The following is a 15,323-nucleotide window of genomic DNA, read 5'->3' on the forward strand; positions in this document are numbered from 1 at the left end:
ATTTATGGTTGGCATCTACAAATACCAAGCTCCAAGTACCCTGGGAGCTTGTAGACTGATTGATTGCCTGTGAGCCACCTGGCTGGGACATTTAGTTGGGGAACTTTTGATGCTGGAGTATTGTGTTTTATATGAGGACAAGAAACCCCTGGGAAAGACATTTCCCAGCTCCTGTCTGGCTGCCAGTGTCCTGAGTGGCCCCAGCCCAAAGACCCTGAGTTTACCCCTTCAGTGACGGATCTTCCATCTCTGCTAGTGTGGGGAGGGGGCAGTTGCTGGGCCCCGCAGGAGGAGGCTGGGCGTCTGGGCTGCAGCTGATTTACTTGATACAGTTGCTACAGCTATCCCTCTCCCTTCCCGGGGGGCAAGTAGAACTCACTGCTCGGTGTGGGTGTGGGTGTGGGGGGTCCTGTGGTGCAGATGGGGCTGACTCCCACATTTTTGTTGGTGACCTTTGGGCTCACTTTTCCCAGGTCTTAGGGGACACCTGGGGACCCGGGGGGGGGGGAGAGAAGGATGTTTGCTCACATGCCATTTTCCAGCTTCCAAAGGGACGTTTTCTCCTCTGTTTTCACTGCACTGCCATAATGCCTTAAAATAAACATGTTCGCTTTTGAGGTGGACTTCGGGGAGGTAGTGAGAAGGGGTGAGTTTGTAATCTGCACACTGAAGCCCACGGCAATGACCTTTAGCCAGGCAGATCCAGCCCCAGCCCCAGCTCCAAGGCGCTGGCTTCAGGCTCTCCTTGCCTAGAATGCCCCCTCCTTTTCTTCTAAGGCCCAACCACAGCCACTTCCTCCTCAAGGCCACCTGGTGAGGAGTGACACCAGGCAGGCATGGCCAGTGTGAACACCGCATACCCATGCACCCTCGCAATACTGCTTCCGCTTCCTGCTGGTCAGCAGCGCTCTCGCCTCTTGGTGCTGCGCTCAGCCCTTCCCGGGCAGCCCAGTCTCTGAAGGTCCCATAGCAGCGTTTGAGATACTATGGTCTCTAGCGGCAGCCCAGTCTCTGGCCTTAGCTGTTGCCATTCTAGTCTGCACTGTGCTCATGTGCCCCGGTGCTGGGCAAAGGTCCATCCCGGGCTTTTCGGGACATTTGGGTGCGTTCCTCTCAGGCACTTCTCCTGTTGGCCTGCGCCTGCCTCATGGCCACAGGGGCTGCAGTGGGCACCAGAGTTGTTTCTGCCAAGGCCTCTCCTCCCCCTGGCACCTGCCCTTCCTGCTTCCACCACATGGTGTCCCAGGAGCTTCCTGCAGGCTGGGGAAGGGGGCACATGCTTTGCACAGGGCTGGGCAGGGGGTCTGCCCCTACCCTCCTCGGGACAGGAGGCCACCTTGCCCCTTACACAAGCCAAGCTTACTGCCACTTCCATCTTCCTTTGCGTCTAGGAATCTGGCAACGACCCTGCATGGCTGGGCATACACTCGCCCACCTCTGAGCATGGGCAGAACCTGGTGGTGAAGTGGGATTATTTGGGCGTCTTCCTTCCTTACCTGAGGGGGCCCTGGAGAAAAACAGATGCGCTCTGCCCCGGGCTGTGGCCTGCACAGACATGTGAGTGTTTGGGGTGGCGGACTAGGCAGCCCTCCTTGTGAGGTTTGATCTGGCCACCTCTCACAGGACTTAGGGACACTCGTTCAGCAGTGTCCTGCACTGAATGGAGTCAATGACGTCTGTGGAGTGAAGGAATGAAGACAACATACTCAACTTTGGTGGAGTGGGTGGAGGGCAGGCACCAAGTCCTGGTTGTGGCTGGGCAGTCTGCCTGTGCCATCTGTGGCAGAGACCTCTTTCCACTTTTCAAACAGGATGGTGCGGCCAGGGGCAGCATGGCCCCTGAGCTCCCGTGGGGACGGCGGGGACAGGGGTGCTCTGGGAGCCTGAGGGGGAGGTGAATCTGCCGGGAGAAGCTCCGAGCCTGGCACCTGGCACCTGGCTCCCACGCACATCGGGGCAGCAGCGCTCCCTTGCTGACGGAGTGGCCACTCTGCACTGGGACAATCAGGCAGCATCTGGTTCCATCCTCTGCCACCTGAGGGGAACCCAGCACTCTGCCATTGCCTCCCTCAGGGACAGCTTAGATCTGACCGAGCAGAGAATTTGGGTGGCACGGTCTTGCAGGATGAGGCAGTGTAGGAATGTCACCTTGGGAACCTTCAGTGTGTCTGTCCTGGCTGGGGAAGCACCTAGAAGGCTTTTCCTTATCCAAATACCAAGTTACCAGCTCCCCACTTCCCTTGCTTTCCAGAACTTTGGGGCCAGAAGGCAGCTATTGGGCTAGAAGCAGGAGGCGTGCTCTTGGCAGTGGCAGATGGACGGTCTGTGAGCTGTCTGCGGAGCGCGGAGGTAAAGCCCCGAGTCCTTTGGTTTCCCCTAGGGGGAACAGCACCACAGCTGCCTCCGTCACTGCAAGGTCCTCCACTAGAGACACTTAAGAGAACTGAAAGCAGCCCATTAATCTGGACACTTCAGGAAGCAGCGTGGTGGGACAGGGGCGTAGATTAACGCTTTTTTTTTTTTTTACCCCTAGATTCTGACTGCTCTCGAGGAAGCCAATCTGTACTTCTCCAGTTTGCAGGGAAGGGGTGTGGACCAAGCCAGGCCAGTTGTGGGCAGGGCTGCTCAGTTGTCCATCTCTGCCTAGAGAGCCATGAGAGAGGAGGCTAGTATGGGCTTAGGACGGGGGGGGGGGGCAGATAAATCAGGATGGGAGGGATCGCCAGGTCCTTACTCCCCTCCCAGCTCAGGAACACTGGTATTTGGGCCCTCTTGTCCTCCAGCCAGCCTGGCCTCCTGCTGTCCCCATGCTCCCTCAGCAGTGCCAGGCACAGGAATGGGGCCTGAGACACGGGCTCACACTGAAGGCTGTGGACTAGCCAACTTGGAGATCCGGTGTAGGAACAGCCCTGCAGGCTGGAGCCGAGGACACGGTGGGGGAGGGGCAGATGAGGCCACATGTGCAGGGTGATGGGTAGCTCCCTGTTGTGCATACTAATTACATTTTTAATCAGCCAGAATGAGGCCCCGGCATCAATCTGCCACACACAGCTCTGTGAATCATCCTGGAGCTGGCAGCTAGGTTCTGGGCTGGTGACCCTGGCTCAGCTGTGAGGGGAGCTCGAGCTGGACCCCTTGGCCCAACTGCCTGACTTCCCAGTGGCGCGCGCGCGCACACACACACACACACACACACACACACACACACACACACACACACACACACGCGCGTGGCACTTCACACTTGATTTTATTCCATGACACTGATTTGCTGAACCCCCATTTCCTGGGACGGGGAGGACAGTGGGGGCCTGGTAGAAGCTGGGTTGGCCTCCCAGCAGGGACTGGGGCCCTCTTTGTTCGGGGAATCACTAGCCAGGCCTCAGCCTTCCATCCAACCCCATCCTTTCCCATCCAGTTCCTTTAAAAACTGAGCTGTAAAAATAAAATAAAATGAAAATAAAAATAAACCCCTGAGTTGTTAAAAAAAAAACAAATTAAAAATCCCCTTTGGTGTCAAAAGGTCCCATTCCTGAAAGCCAGCAGGCTAGGCAGGTGACGGTGCGGCACTCAGTCCTTCGGCTCAGCATTGGGCTCCTCCTCCTCCAGGCCCAGGGAACTTTCAGGGCCTGGCCGCTTCAGGATGGCGCTGTACTTGAGGGCCACACTCTCCGCCTGCAGGACCACTTCTACCAGGCTGAAGATGGTGATGGTCTACAGCAGAACCAGACATAGTGAGGGCACAGTGAGGGCAAAGCCCAGCTGGCCCTGAAGCCCCTAAGCCTCTGTGGCTCACGTGTAAACTCCAGCCATGGGGTCTGGGGAACCTGAGGGACCCAGGTGGTCTGGGTTCTCACACAGTAAGCATTTACAAGGGTCTGGGATAGGGTAGCCTCTGCACCGAGAGCCACTCTATAGCATCATTGGGGTGTGAAGCCATAGCTTTCATAAGCTTCTCGAGAGACCCTGGGGCTGAAACCACACGAGGGAGCCTGCCATCCTGGAGAGTAGCCTCCTGTACTGGTAAGGCAGAAGGAAGAGATAGACAGGACACAGGGGTTCTGACCTGCCGTGTGGGCTCCTGTTCCAGGTCTTCAGGCTCCCAAACAAGTGTAAGCTCCGGCTTCTTCCCCACCTTCTGATAGTGGTAGGACCGCAAGGCCAGCGCCTGGGTACACACACAGGACCTCAGGCGTTGGGCTGTGGATGCTGTCTCCCAGCTTCCCTCTGCCATGGCCTAGCCTGATAGAGCCAGTTCCCTGTTCTGCTGCCCACTGCTGGCTGCTTGACTCCGACAGGGACCATTGTCAGCAGCCAGCTTTCAAAGGTGTTCAGATAAAGCAGCACCTGAGGAGGGGGCCAGGGCTCGAATGGTGGGACCCGCAGTAGTGCACAGACTGGGCCCTCTGCTGGTATTGGGTCTGATAGCACACGCTGTGGGCTGGTGGGTTGCAGATCTGACCTAGATCTGGACTTCCATACTGCTCAACAAACTTTAGCACAAGCACTTGATTGTTTCCAGACAGACATACTCTTTCTCTTCTGCTCCTCCCAATTTCATTCATTCCATGTCTATTCCACACTATGAGTGGGACTGCACACCTCCAAGCACTCTAGATGTTAGGAATTCAAAGCTGGGGCAGGGGACTGGCTAGCACCAGGTTCTCTCAGATGGCAATAGGAGAGGCATATATGCTCCTTGGAACACTCTTAATAAATCACCCAGGACCGGAGCCAAGGCAAGGTCAGGTGTCTTCCTTCTTTTTAGAGTGGCTATGAGCTATCCTATGGCCTTTCCTTCCTAATATTCCAATAAAAGTACAATGCCCAGGACCTGAGTTCAAGCCCCAGGACCAGCAAATAAATAAATACTACACCTTACCTACCTACCTACCTACCTACCTACATACATACATACATACATACATACATACCAAGGCAGGCCTAGATGGGTTGTCCTGGCAGGGCCCCGTGGGCAGGTTTGGGTCAGGGTTTTTGACCCTCTGCTGCCACGTGCCAGTGGGACCCATACGGTCTGTGTCTCTCTGGTATCAAGGAGGGCAACAGGGACCTCAGTGTCCTCCATGTTTGTGAGGCCACCATGGCCTGCTCTGGGTCAGTGACATAGAGAGGAATCCCAGAAGTAGGTGTGGAGACAAAGAGGAAAGCAGGGAATCCTGTGTTAAGTCCGGGGGCGAGACAGGGACTTAGTCCTGCGGGACAGCATGGCCTCCTGCTCACACTGGGCACTCACGTTGCAGTAGATACGCTTCTGTACCCCGTAACGCAGCACCAGCACATCGAAGGCTTGGTTCAGGACACCCATCACCATGGCTTCTGACTCCAAGGGGCCAGTCTCCTGTGGGAACAGAGCTCCGGCCGTGGCACCTCTATAGTGGCAAGGGGCAGGGACACTGGCATTTCTTGAGGCTCCTGGTTAGTAGGCACCCTGGAGGGGCAGGTGAAGTGGGGTGGGGAGAAGGTACTAGGTCAGGGCTTACCTTGACCAGGACAGCAAAGAAGAGGTTGGTGCTAAGCTCCTGTACACGCTTGGATGCCATGCGGCGGTCATTGCAGTGGTCCGCCTGCTTCTGTATGGTACTGGGCTCAGTGTCTGGCTGTTCCCTGTAGCCTGATGAGAGGGTGGTCAGGGCCACTGGTGAGGGGCGTGGTGTTAGACAGCATGGTGCCCTGGCCTAGGCACAAGCTAAGGCCCCTACCTGCCCCTACTGCTCAGTTCCAACACTGGGAAGGCAACCCCCCGGAAGAGGCCTTGGAGCCCACCTCTGTCTAGGCTGGTGGTGAGCCCCACTGTAGCCTCCTTATATGAAGGGGCAGTTTTTTTGTTTTTGGTGGGTTTTTTTTTTTTGGTCGGTTGTGGGGCTCGAACTCTGGACCTGGGCACTGTCCCTCAGCTCTTCAGCTCAAGGCTAGTGCTCTACTACTTGAGCCACAGCACCACTTCTGGTTTTCTGAGTGGTTTATTGGAGATAGGAGTCTCATGGACTTTCCTGCCCAGGCTGGCTTTGAACCTGGATTCTCAGATCTCAGACTCCTGGGTAGCTAGGATTACAGGCGTGAGCCACCAGCTCTGGGCTGAAGGGGCAGCTTTTAGGTCCGGGACTCCCTCAACCTTGGGCCATCTGTCCTTCAGGACCTCCATGGCCCAGCCGGGTGGCCTTTGGCCATTAGGCACTCATGCGGGGGGGTGCCCTTGGTGGGTGCAGGCCCATTCCGGTCCCAAGCCATGCCCCTTACCCAGAGCAGCAGCCAAGAGGCGGTGCACCATGACGTCTGCAAAGCGGCGGATGGGTGAGGTGAAGTGCGTGTAGAGTGGCACATTCAGGGCATAGTGCCGGAACTGAGCTTGATCGTGCAGCACCCCTGAGCAGAAGTACAGTGCCATCTGTGGGTGGGAGCAGGTCTCAGTCAGAGTCTATCCAGGCCTGGTGGGCACTGGGAGAGCCACAGTTGTCAGGGAAAGTCTTGGTACAGACTGAACAGATAGGCCACAGGCAGTTTAACAAAACCAAGCAGGCTTTTGGGGTCAGGGGTCAGTCATTCTGCATAAAAGGACTCAAGAAGCTGCCATGAGACAGGGGCAGGCTGGGAGGCCTCCTGGCCTTGCTCCAGGGTTGCCTGGATGCCTTCCTCGTGACAGTACTCAAAATAGCTCAAATGGCCCCATCTCTTTGCTGGGAATGGTGACAGGATTCCTCAAAGATGGCTACTTGTAGCCTCCTCCCCTCAGAGCCCTGGGTCTCTATCAGAACAAAGAGGAGGAGGAAGGGCAGTCTGTGATCTACCCCTTCCCCCAAACAGGAGGCCAGGCCTACAGACTTGTCTTCAAGAGGCACAAGCAGAAGCTGAGGCGGCTGAATGCCTGTCAGGCACTGCCAAGTCCAGGGCTACCATCTGCCCACAATGGGAAAATGCTACTCCTCCATCTAGGAGCAAAACCCAAGGGGGCTCCGCAGCCTATGCATGAGCTGACCTCAATCCCTTTGTCCCTGATCACTACTCAGATGCTAGCTGTGCTTGCACTGCACTCTCCCAGCCCCATACTAGCCTGCTAGCCAGGGTTGCTTGCTCCAGACTACCTGATCCTCCCGGCATGAGACACAGAGGTCAGAGACATGCCAAGAGAGAGGTCCAGACAGCCCAGAGCCAAGTCTGGTCAGAGCCTCTAGAATCAGGCAGCCTGCTGCCTGGAAGCACGTTCACTCCCTTGCTAAGGCCTGTGTGCCTAGCCAAATGGACAGCTGACTGCATGGCACTGGAATCCAGGGGGCAGCAGGCAGTGCCCAGCTCGGCCTCTAACTCCACTTCCCATGCAGCCCCGCTGGAGTCGCGGCTTGCCCAGGACAAGTCGCAGAAGGGGTAGATACTGTCTCCACTGCAAGCCACCTTTTGGGCTTTGTTGTTCTCAGTGGTGGCCTAGTTCCCCAGACAAGATGGGGTGAGAAGGATAAAGGGCTCTGCTCCCTTCGGGCTGGCGGAAATATCTCCGGGTAGGGTGAGGACATGGTGTCCCTGTGGTGTCCTGGGACAGCTCTGTGTCCCATTTCACAGCTCAGGGAGGAATGAGGCATCACCACCATCACCACCACCACCACCACTTTTAGCATTGCTGCTGCTGCTGCCGCCGCCCCTGCCCTGTCTTGTCTCACTCCAGTTCATGGGGTATTTCAGCTGGATTCTTCCCAGCCCCGTGACAGAGGCCCATGTCACCAGAGAGGCCAGGAAGCAGGGGAGAGGAAGCTCACAGGCTCCCCTGGCTGGTGGGGTCGGGGGAGCCAGAGAACCTTGAGCCAGGAGAAGGCTTCTACCTATGGAGCTCCAGGACCAGTTTGACCCTAGAAGTGGAAGGTTTGCAGGTAGGGCAGAAGGCACGGCCTGAAGCACAGAGGCTACTGAGCCTTTTTAGGTGGCAGTGAGCATGTGGGTGGCGAGGGGCACGTACACAGCCCCTCATGGCTCTGGATGGCTCCATTCCTAGCACAGTATGAAGTGTGAGGAAATAAATCAGTGGTGGCCATCTGATTCTTCTGACCAGACTGAATCTGCTGAGTGACCCCTGAAAAATACTGTCACCATCCCAGCTCTGGGGCCCAGAGCCAGCCCTATTAGCATCTATAGTTCCTGTTGACATGATAGTACTCAAGTGCTAAAGTGCAGGCTGGAGGGCCAGCCCTTACATGCTACTCACAGGCTGTCCCTTGCCCCCGGTCATGGACCCAGGCGCATGGAGTCTATTTGTGTATCTGCAAGCTGGACTATATGGCTGGGCTATATGGAACTTTTCTCCTGCTTGGGTTCCCTAGCAGCCACGGGCAGCCCAGCTGTCCTTGGTATATGGACAGGCTCTTCCTGGGACCCCGGCATCCCCATCCCAGGGGCTGCCTGAGGGCACCCTCCTCTCGCATGCTCACAGCCCCTCTGCACCCAGATAGGCCCCAGGGCAGAGCAGAAAAGGCAGTGGGCTGAGTGCCCATAAAGGTCTTGAGGTCAGGGCTACGGGCACTCTTAGGAATGGGGACAGAGTCTTGGTCTCCCTTACCTGCATGGGTCGGGAGTACATGTTGGTGAGTACCTCCTTCCGAGCTAAGGAGTACTTGTCATCTCCGAATGTTTTGGTCAGACTTTTCTAGAAGCAAACCCCAGAAACCTGTATGAGATGCAGTTATATTTGGGAAGAAGTTCTGAGTCCATCATCTGTTGACCACCTGATACCAAGAGGAGGGATCCCCTGGTCACGGGCTCAGTCCTGCTGGGGTGCAGAGCTCATACCCTGTGACCCACATTGGACTTCTAATCAGCCCTTCCATGTCTAGCTGCATGGCCAGCTCTCTGCCATACAGCTACTTTCTGCCTCCTCAGGGCTCAGAGCATGAGTGAGAAGTCTCCCTCCTGGAGGACTGGAGCCAGGGCTCTGGATTCCCCTGCCCCATCAGGCTTAGCTCCAAGAAGAGGGTCCCGGAAACCAGCTTCCCTAAGAAACATCCCATGGATTACAGGAATCCCAGGCCCATACGTAAAGTCTCTAGGCCTAACACCTGCCCAGTTCTGGCCAAAGGACCTCTGCCCATGGCTAAGCCTTGAGTGGCTCCCCTTGGCCCATCTAGGTGAGAGGGACTGACTCCAGTCAGAGCCTCTGTGACTCGGGACTTCTCCTCAGGCCCCCCGACCTGCTGCAGGGGAGATGCAGATGAGGGGGAAAGGGACCCCGTGGAAAGTGGAAGGTGCGAGACTGACAGAGTCTCTCACTCCTCTACCACACAGCACTCACATTAAGGGACCCTGCAGAGCTGACATCCATGGGCAGCCCCATTTGGTTGCAGAATTCCACTAGGTCATTGAGCATCTTTGTTTGGGGTGGGGGGTGCCGTCGCAGCAGAGCCTGCTCAGGGAAGGCACGGTAGATCTTGTGGGCCACTGCCATGTTGGCCAAGAGCATGAACTCCTCCACGAGCCTGCAGGGGAGACACGGTGGCTGGGGAAACCCTGGAGGCGAGTGGCACGCCCCCTTTCCCAAGCTTCCTGCCCAGTGGCTCTCTTGTACCTTTGAATGGTTGGTATAAAGAACCTGTCTGCGACCCAGTACTATTTATCCCTCTGAATCCTTTTTCTTTTATCCCCACTTTCTCTGAGCCAACATGTCCACACTGCTCTTTCTCTCTTAGTTTGTGAACATGTCTTGGTCTCCCTGCTTGCTAGATGGCGACACGGGGAGAGCAGTGACAGACTGTCTCATTCCCCACTGCTCAGCCCCAGACACGGTCCAGCAAAGACCTCTGTGGGTGACTAACTCCCAAGAGAACTCACTCTAGCTCTGCTTCACTCAAGAGCAATTCTAATGACTGCCAAGTGAACAAAACTAGCACTCAAAGCGTGTCAAGGACCCAGAGTGGGGACACAGTAGACTGAGGGGCCAGGTAAAGCGGGCTGTGTATTGCCGTCCTGAGATCATTACCTGCCCCCAATCCAGGGCTGGAGGCTGTGCACTGCTCTTCTCCATCTTGGGGCTGCCTTGGTGGGAAAGTGCATCTAATCAGAAGCCCTCAAAGCGAGTATGCATCCTGGCTGCAGTGGCACTGTGTGGGGAAAGCTTGCTCCCAGAGCAAGGGAGGTTCTATTAGTCCAGCTTGGAGAGAGACTATCCCCTAAGGCTGCATGTCAAGCCCCAAGCTTCTTCCACAGAGGTAGGATGCAGGGAGGAAGCTCCGGAGGCCCAGCAGCAGCTGGAGGGCCTCTGGAGGTGAAGGCGGGTGCTGGGGTCAGCCTTGTCACCTGGCCAAACGCTCAGAAGGAAAAATAGGCATGGTAAGGGAAGGCACCCATGTTCACAGCCCTACTCTACCTAGACCGGACATGCTGTGGAGATGTGCCCAAGAAGTACAGGCCCCACCAGACACGGTGCAGGCCATACCTGGTCCCTCCATCATGGGCTCTGGGCCCGACAGGGTTACGGCCTGGCCAGGCAGGGAATCCAGAGTAGAACGTTGGGTATGCCTATGTTGTTCACTGAGCCACAGCTGTGACCCTGCTTCTCAGCTCTGAATCTGTCCTTGTGCTGATCACTGTTCTGAAGAAAACCCTGTATCCCAACCCCTTCAACGACCACTAAGTTTGCTGAGATGTGAGTTGAATCCTGGCTTCGCCACACTCTTGCTCAGGGTCCCTGGTCAGACCTCTCCCAATCTCCCCAAATATAAGACATGGCTGACAGCCCTGGTCACGGGGATGGTGTGAGGGAGATGAGGGACCAGGCATTTTAGGAAAGAGTGGTACTTTCTTCCATGAGACGGGTCTGCCTCAGTCTACGCTACACTTCTTGGTTAGCTTGTTGCTCAGATGTACTTTTCTACTCAATTGGCTCTGTTATGGTGATCCAGGTACAGTTTTAGACTTTTCTCTCCAGTCAGTCCCAGAATACTGCAGGCTGGAGCGCAGTCTGTTTCCTGGATGAAGAGGAGACACTTGTAACCCCCAGGGCTGGGCCCGGGCTGTATTTTATGAATGAGGCCAGCAGGTGGCAGCATGGCCCTACAGTATGGCTGTGGTGAAGCGGCTGGCAGGGTCTGGAGCCTGTCTGAGCCCTGTGGGGCCCTTCTTGTCTCCAGCCACAGGTCAAAGACTCTTCAGGCAAAGCCAGGCTCATCCTCTGTTAAGACCTCTTCTGCAAGACTTCTCATGATCTCAAGTAAGGACAAGGACAGGGATAGGGAAAAAGTAGGGCTTGCTAGAGGTATCAGGTAGCAACCACAGCCTTAGGCAAGTCCACCAACTGTGAACTCCCACAAGTTACCTGAAACCTGGACAAAAACAACTACCTGCTAGCTAACCTTGACAATGGTCTGGTGAGGCTTTGTATGCAGAGGCTGACCTTAGACAAGTCCTTGGTATCTCTCCATTTCTACTTCCACTCTGGCTTGTCCTCTTGCCCTCCAAGGGTGGAATTAAGAGAGTAGCCTGAGGGCTCTCTATGATAGTTTAGCAGTATCAAGCACAAAACACCACTGTCGTTAGACAGGGAGATGGCGTAGATAATACTAAGTCAGGATTCCCTGAGTAGTGGCAAGTATTAATGCTCTAGGATGGCTGCAGGGACACTTTTTCACAACCTGTTGTTGAAGTTCTCACACCTGCAGGCAGGAGAGGGAGGAGCAAGAACAGGTCCTGTGTGCCCTGGAGCAAGCCTCCAGGGCCTGGCAGGTGCTCTGGCCCTCCAGTCCTGGTCCCCAGCAGTGCTTGGGAATAGGCAGGCCAAGTAGTCAGAGCACTACAGATTTCAAGCTTCCTTGTAACTAGGTGCCCCAGGACAAAGAATTGGACCAGGCAATGCTGGCAGTGATAGTATCCTGGTTCGTCTGGGGCCAGCTAAGGGACCTATTAATCTTAATTCAACTACTTAGTCACTTTCCACAGTGACCAGCAGGGGCCCCTCCGCATCTTCCTTCCTGGCACCTGGGACGTGGCAGGAGAAGCTTAGAACCCATGGACTTCTGGGTGGGAAAGACCCTTACAGTTTACAAACTGCAGCCCAGTGGCTGGAGGAAACATGGTGTCCATGCTTCTTTCTCAGCACAATCCAGCTCTGGGCTGAGCCATGTGGGTCACATGGCTCTAAGGGAGTGGGGATGGCTAGGAGGAGGCTCTAACATTTGAGCTCCTCACCAGATCTGCCTCTTCTCAGAGGCAGTAATGCTTGTACAGCTGGAAGCTGGGAGCTGTCCTGGGGCAGCATGGGAGTAAGACACCTCCAGCTGGGTATGGGAACTGGGAAGAGGGACAGGGGTATGGAGGGAGAAGGGCTGCTGCTCTGGGGCCTGCTACCCATGCTGGTTTGAACCTTGCTCCCCTGGTCTGGGCACCTGCCCTCAGTTGTAAGCCACCTCCGCCCCTAGCAACTGACAGCATCGCACAAGCATGAGATCACAGCCCTTCTGGGGAGGGGGAGCTGGAACTCAGCAACTGCCTGACAACTGCTCTAAGTAGGGGCTCAGGAATGGCTGCCAGCCAGGAGCACCTTCCAGAACAGCAAGCCAAGCCCTCGGAGACAGGGCCTTGGTCCCAGGCCTGGCATCTGCTGAGCATCTGGAGCCCTGCGCCACCAAGGCCCCACAACTCTGGAGGTCTAGGCGGGGCTGAGCTGTGACAGAAAGCAGTACGCCAGGACTCCAGGGCCAAGGTTCCAAATGCCTCTCTCTCCTAGCACCCCTACCTGTGCTCCAGACCTGCAAAGTCTGGAGGATGTAGGTGAAGGGCAGGTGTGAACTTTCTCATCTCAGCGAGCCCCTCAGTAAGGCACTCACCCTTGATGGCAGACAGTGGGGAAAGACAGCGACAACCTTCATATGCTCTCCTCTACCCAGCAAGAGCTATCATCCAGGATGCCACCCCAAACTGCATCAAAATGTGTACAAGACACTGGGGTTTGGTTTATTTATTAGAGGCCTCTATCACCTTTAAGAAGGCAGCGTGGTACTGCAGGACTTGCAAGAAGGAGTTGCATACAGTAGCTAGCACACAGCCACCTCGGGATCCAATCTGTTCCACATCTCTCATTTATGATGAGGATGATTATTATCATTATTTTTATTATTTTTGCCCAGGCTGGTCTTGAACTCTTGATGTTCCTGCCTTATCTTCCTTGTTGATTATCAGAGTGTGCCACCATGGCCGGCTTTATTTATTCTTATTTTGTTGGTCATGGGGCTTAAACACTTGCTCTGGGCGCTGTTCCTCAGCTCCTCAGCTCAAGGAGAGCGCTCTACCACTTTAGCCACAGCACCACTTCCATTTTTTTTTTTTTTTGGTGGTTTATTGGAAATAATAAGAGTCTCACAGACTTTCCTACCCCAGCTGACTTTCAACCTAGATCCTCAGACCTCAGCCTCCTGAGTAGCTAGGATTATAGGCATGAGCCACTGGCGCCCACTTTTTTTTTTTTTTTTTTAACTCTTTTGAGACAGGTCTCACTGTTGCCTAGTGCTGGGATTTACAGGTATGTGCCAAACCCCGCCCCCCTCCCAATCTCTCTGAGCTGAGACAGAGCTTCTAGGACAACATTCGCACAAAGCAGGGGGCAGAAAAAATTTTCCAGAACTTTCTACTGCCCTCCTACCACAATGCTACCCCCTTTGTCTAAGCTGCCGTTTCTTTTACTGAGGAGCCTCCTTACTTCTGGTCATGGTGCCTTCTTCATACCAAACCCCATGGGGTCTCTTGACTGCTAAATCCCCCCCGCCACTAGGTGGCTCCCACTGTACGTGGGACAGCTATACTACCTGGTGAGACAATGTGTATGCATTTTTCCTCTCCCTCCACATGTTCCCTGCCCCATCCCTCTCCAGCCATGTTGAATTCTTGAGGCTCCTGTAGCTTGAGTATGCATCAGTCTGGGTCACTGCTCTTATTCTTCATCTTTTACTACCATCTGCTCTGTAGGGGTGCAGGGACCCTTGGCATCTCCTTTGTCCGCCAGCATGGTGCTTGGTCTCTGCGACATTGCTGGTCTCTGGGTCCCAAGCTGCATGTCCTCCCCATCCCTAATTAGACATGCTCCAGTCCTAGTACAGATGCTTAGCCAACTTGTGCTGAATAAAAGGTTCCCAGGCTAGGCATGGTAGGCTCCCGTTCAGGAGTTGGGAGGCTTGGTTCCATAGCTCTCTCCACATGCTTCTGACCCAAATTCTATGCTCTGTGTTCACTTAAGGCCCTGCCTGGCTGCCTGTTCCCAAATAGGGCCAAAAGGAGTGACCCCCTGCTCTTTTCTCCTCACCCCTCACAGGTCTTCTGATCCTGAGCACCACGCTCCCAATACACGTGGCGGCAGTTATTTAAAACCACCAGAGCAGGTGGGGTCTCATCCTTTTTGTTCACTCTCTTAGCCACACTTTAAAGCTGAGACCTCACTCTGCCCTGGATGCCACCACCACCACTGTCATGCCGGCTTCTGCGGCCCTGGGATGTTTGTATTTCTTTCTGGGTGGGAGAAACCTAGTATACAAACAGGAATGTGACTGACTCCAAGCCCCACATTCCTTCAGCAGCAGTTTCATGTGCTTTTGAGGCTAGCAGCCTAAAGTGCCATCCTGGGGAATGTGCACGGAATGACTTTGTCCCGTTCCTGGGAGTTCTATGATCCTGTAATAAACAGGATTGATCTTGAGAGAGGACAAGATGCAAGGAAATGTTTTACAGGAAAGAAATAAAATTGCAATGGCAAGAACTAAAATACAGCGGGCATGTCTAGAAAGCAGAAATCAGGAGGTAGAGGCCGAGTTCCTGGCGGCTAGCCTCCAAGTGGGAGCTGATGAAGAGGGACATTTCAAAGAAGGACGCAGTGACAGAGGCACACACCAGAGGCTGGGCCCTTGAGGATCTCGAGGTTGTACACATTCGGGGGAGGATGAAAGGAAGGGGCAGGCCCAGAGGGCACAGGTGGAGCAGAGGGGGGGCCCAGGTGGTAGAAGCCAGTGGAGAGAGCAGGGGAGCAGCAGCAAGCCATCCCAGCTTAGGGGAAGGTGCCCCAAGTTGGGGAGGAAGGGTTGGGAAGCTGATTCAGAAAACCTAAGAGAAGGGTGCCCAGCCATCAGGTGAAGACCACTGTCAATACAGTTACAGTGAAGAGGCAGCGCCAGCTAGAAGACGCTCAGGTGCTCTCAGTCTGGCCACAGGGAGCAGGGGAGCTCGTGGGGAGCTGCGGCAGGAGAGTGGAAGGAAGGAAGAGGCTCCCAGGGAAGGATCCAGGTGAGCTCCAGGGTGAAAGCAGATGCCCACAAGGTTTGGGTGGAGAGGAGGCAGGGGGCACTGAGGAC

General features: G+C 55.1%; 1 protein-coding gene across 2 annotated transcripts in view; it reads right to left on the bottom strand.

The window, feature by feature from the left end:
- Positions 1-3,231: 3,231 nt before the first annotated feature.
- Dis3l2 (DIS3 like 3'-5' exoribonuclease 2) overlaps positions 3,232-15,323 on the bottom strand; it is a 401,227-nt gene continuing 389,135 nt past the window's right edge. For both annotated transcript variants that reach the window (XM_070014895.1, XM_070014884.1), the window contains 7 exons: positions 9,290-9,473; positions 8,561-8,647; positions 6,259-6,406; positions 5,502-5,632; positions 5,255-5,359; positions 4,067-4,168; positions 3,232-3,714 (listed from right to left, as the gene is read on the bottom strand). In XM_070014895.1, the coding sequence (XP_069870996.1) occupies positions 3,571-3,714; positions 4,067-4,168; positions 5,255-5,359; positions 5,502-5,632; positions 6,259-6,406; positions 8,561-8,647; positions 9,290-9,473 (901 nt within the window). In that variant the 3' untranslated portion in view covers positions 3,232-3,570. The remainder of the gene's footprint in view (positions 3,715-4,066; positions 4,169-5,254; positions 5,360-5,501; positions 5,633-6,258; positions 6,407-8,560; positions 8,648-9,289; positions 9,474-15,323) is intronic.

Source organism: Dipodomys merriami, unplaced genomic scaffold (genome assembly GCF_024711535.1).
Source record: "Dipodomys merriami isolate MVZ:Mamm:240054 unplaced genomic scaffold, mDipMer1.0.p SCAF_1, whole genome shotgun sequence".
Taxonomy (NCBI): Eukaryota; Metazoa; Chordata; class Mammalia; order Rodentia; family Heteromyidae; genus Dipodomys; species Dipodomys merriami.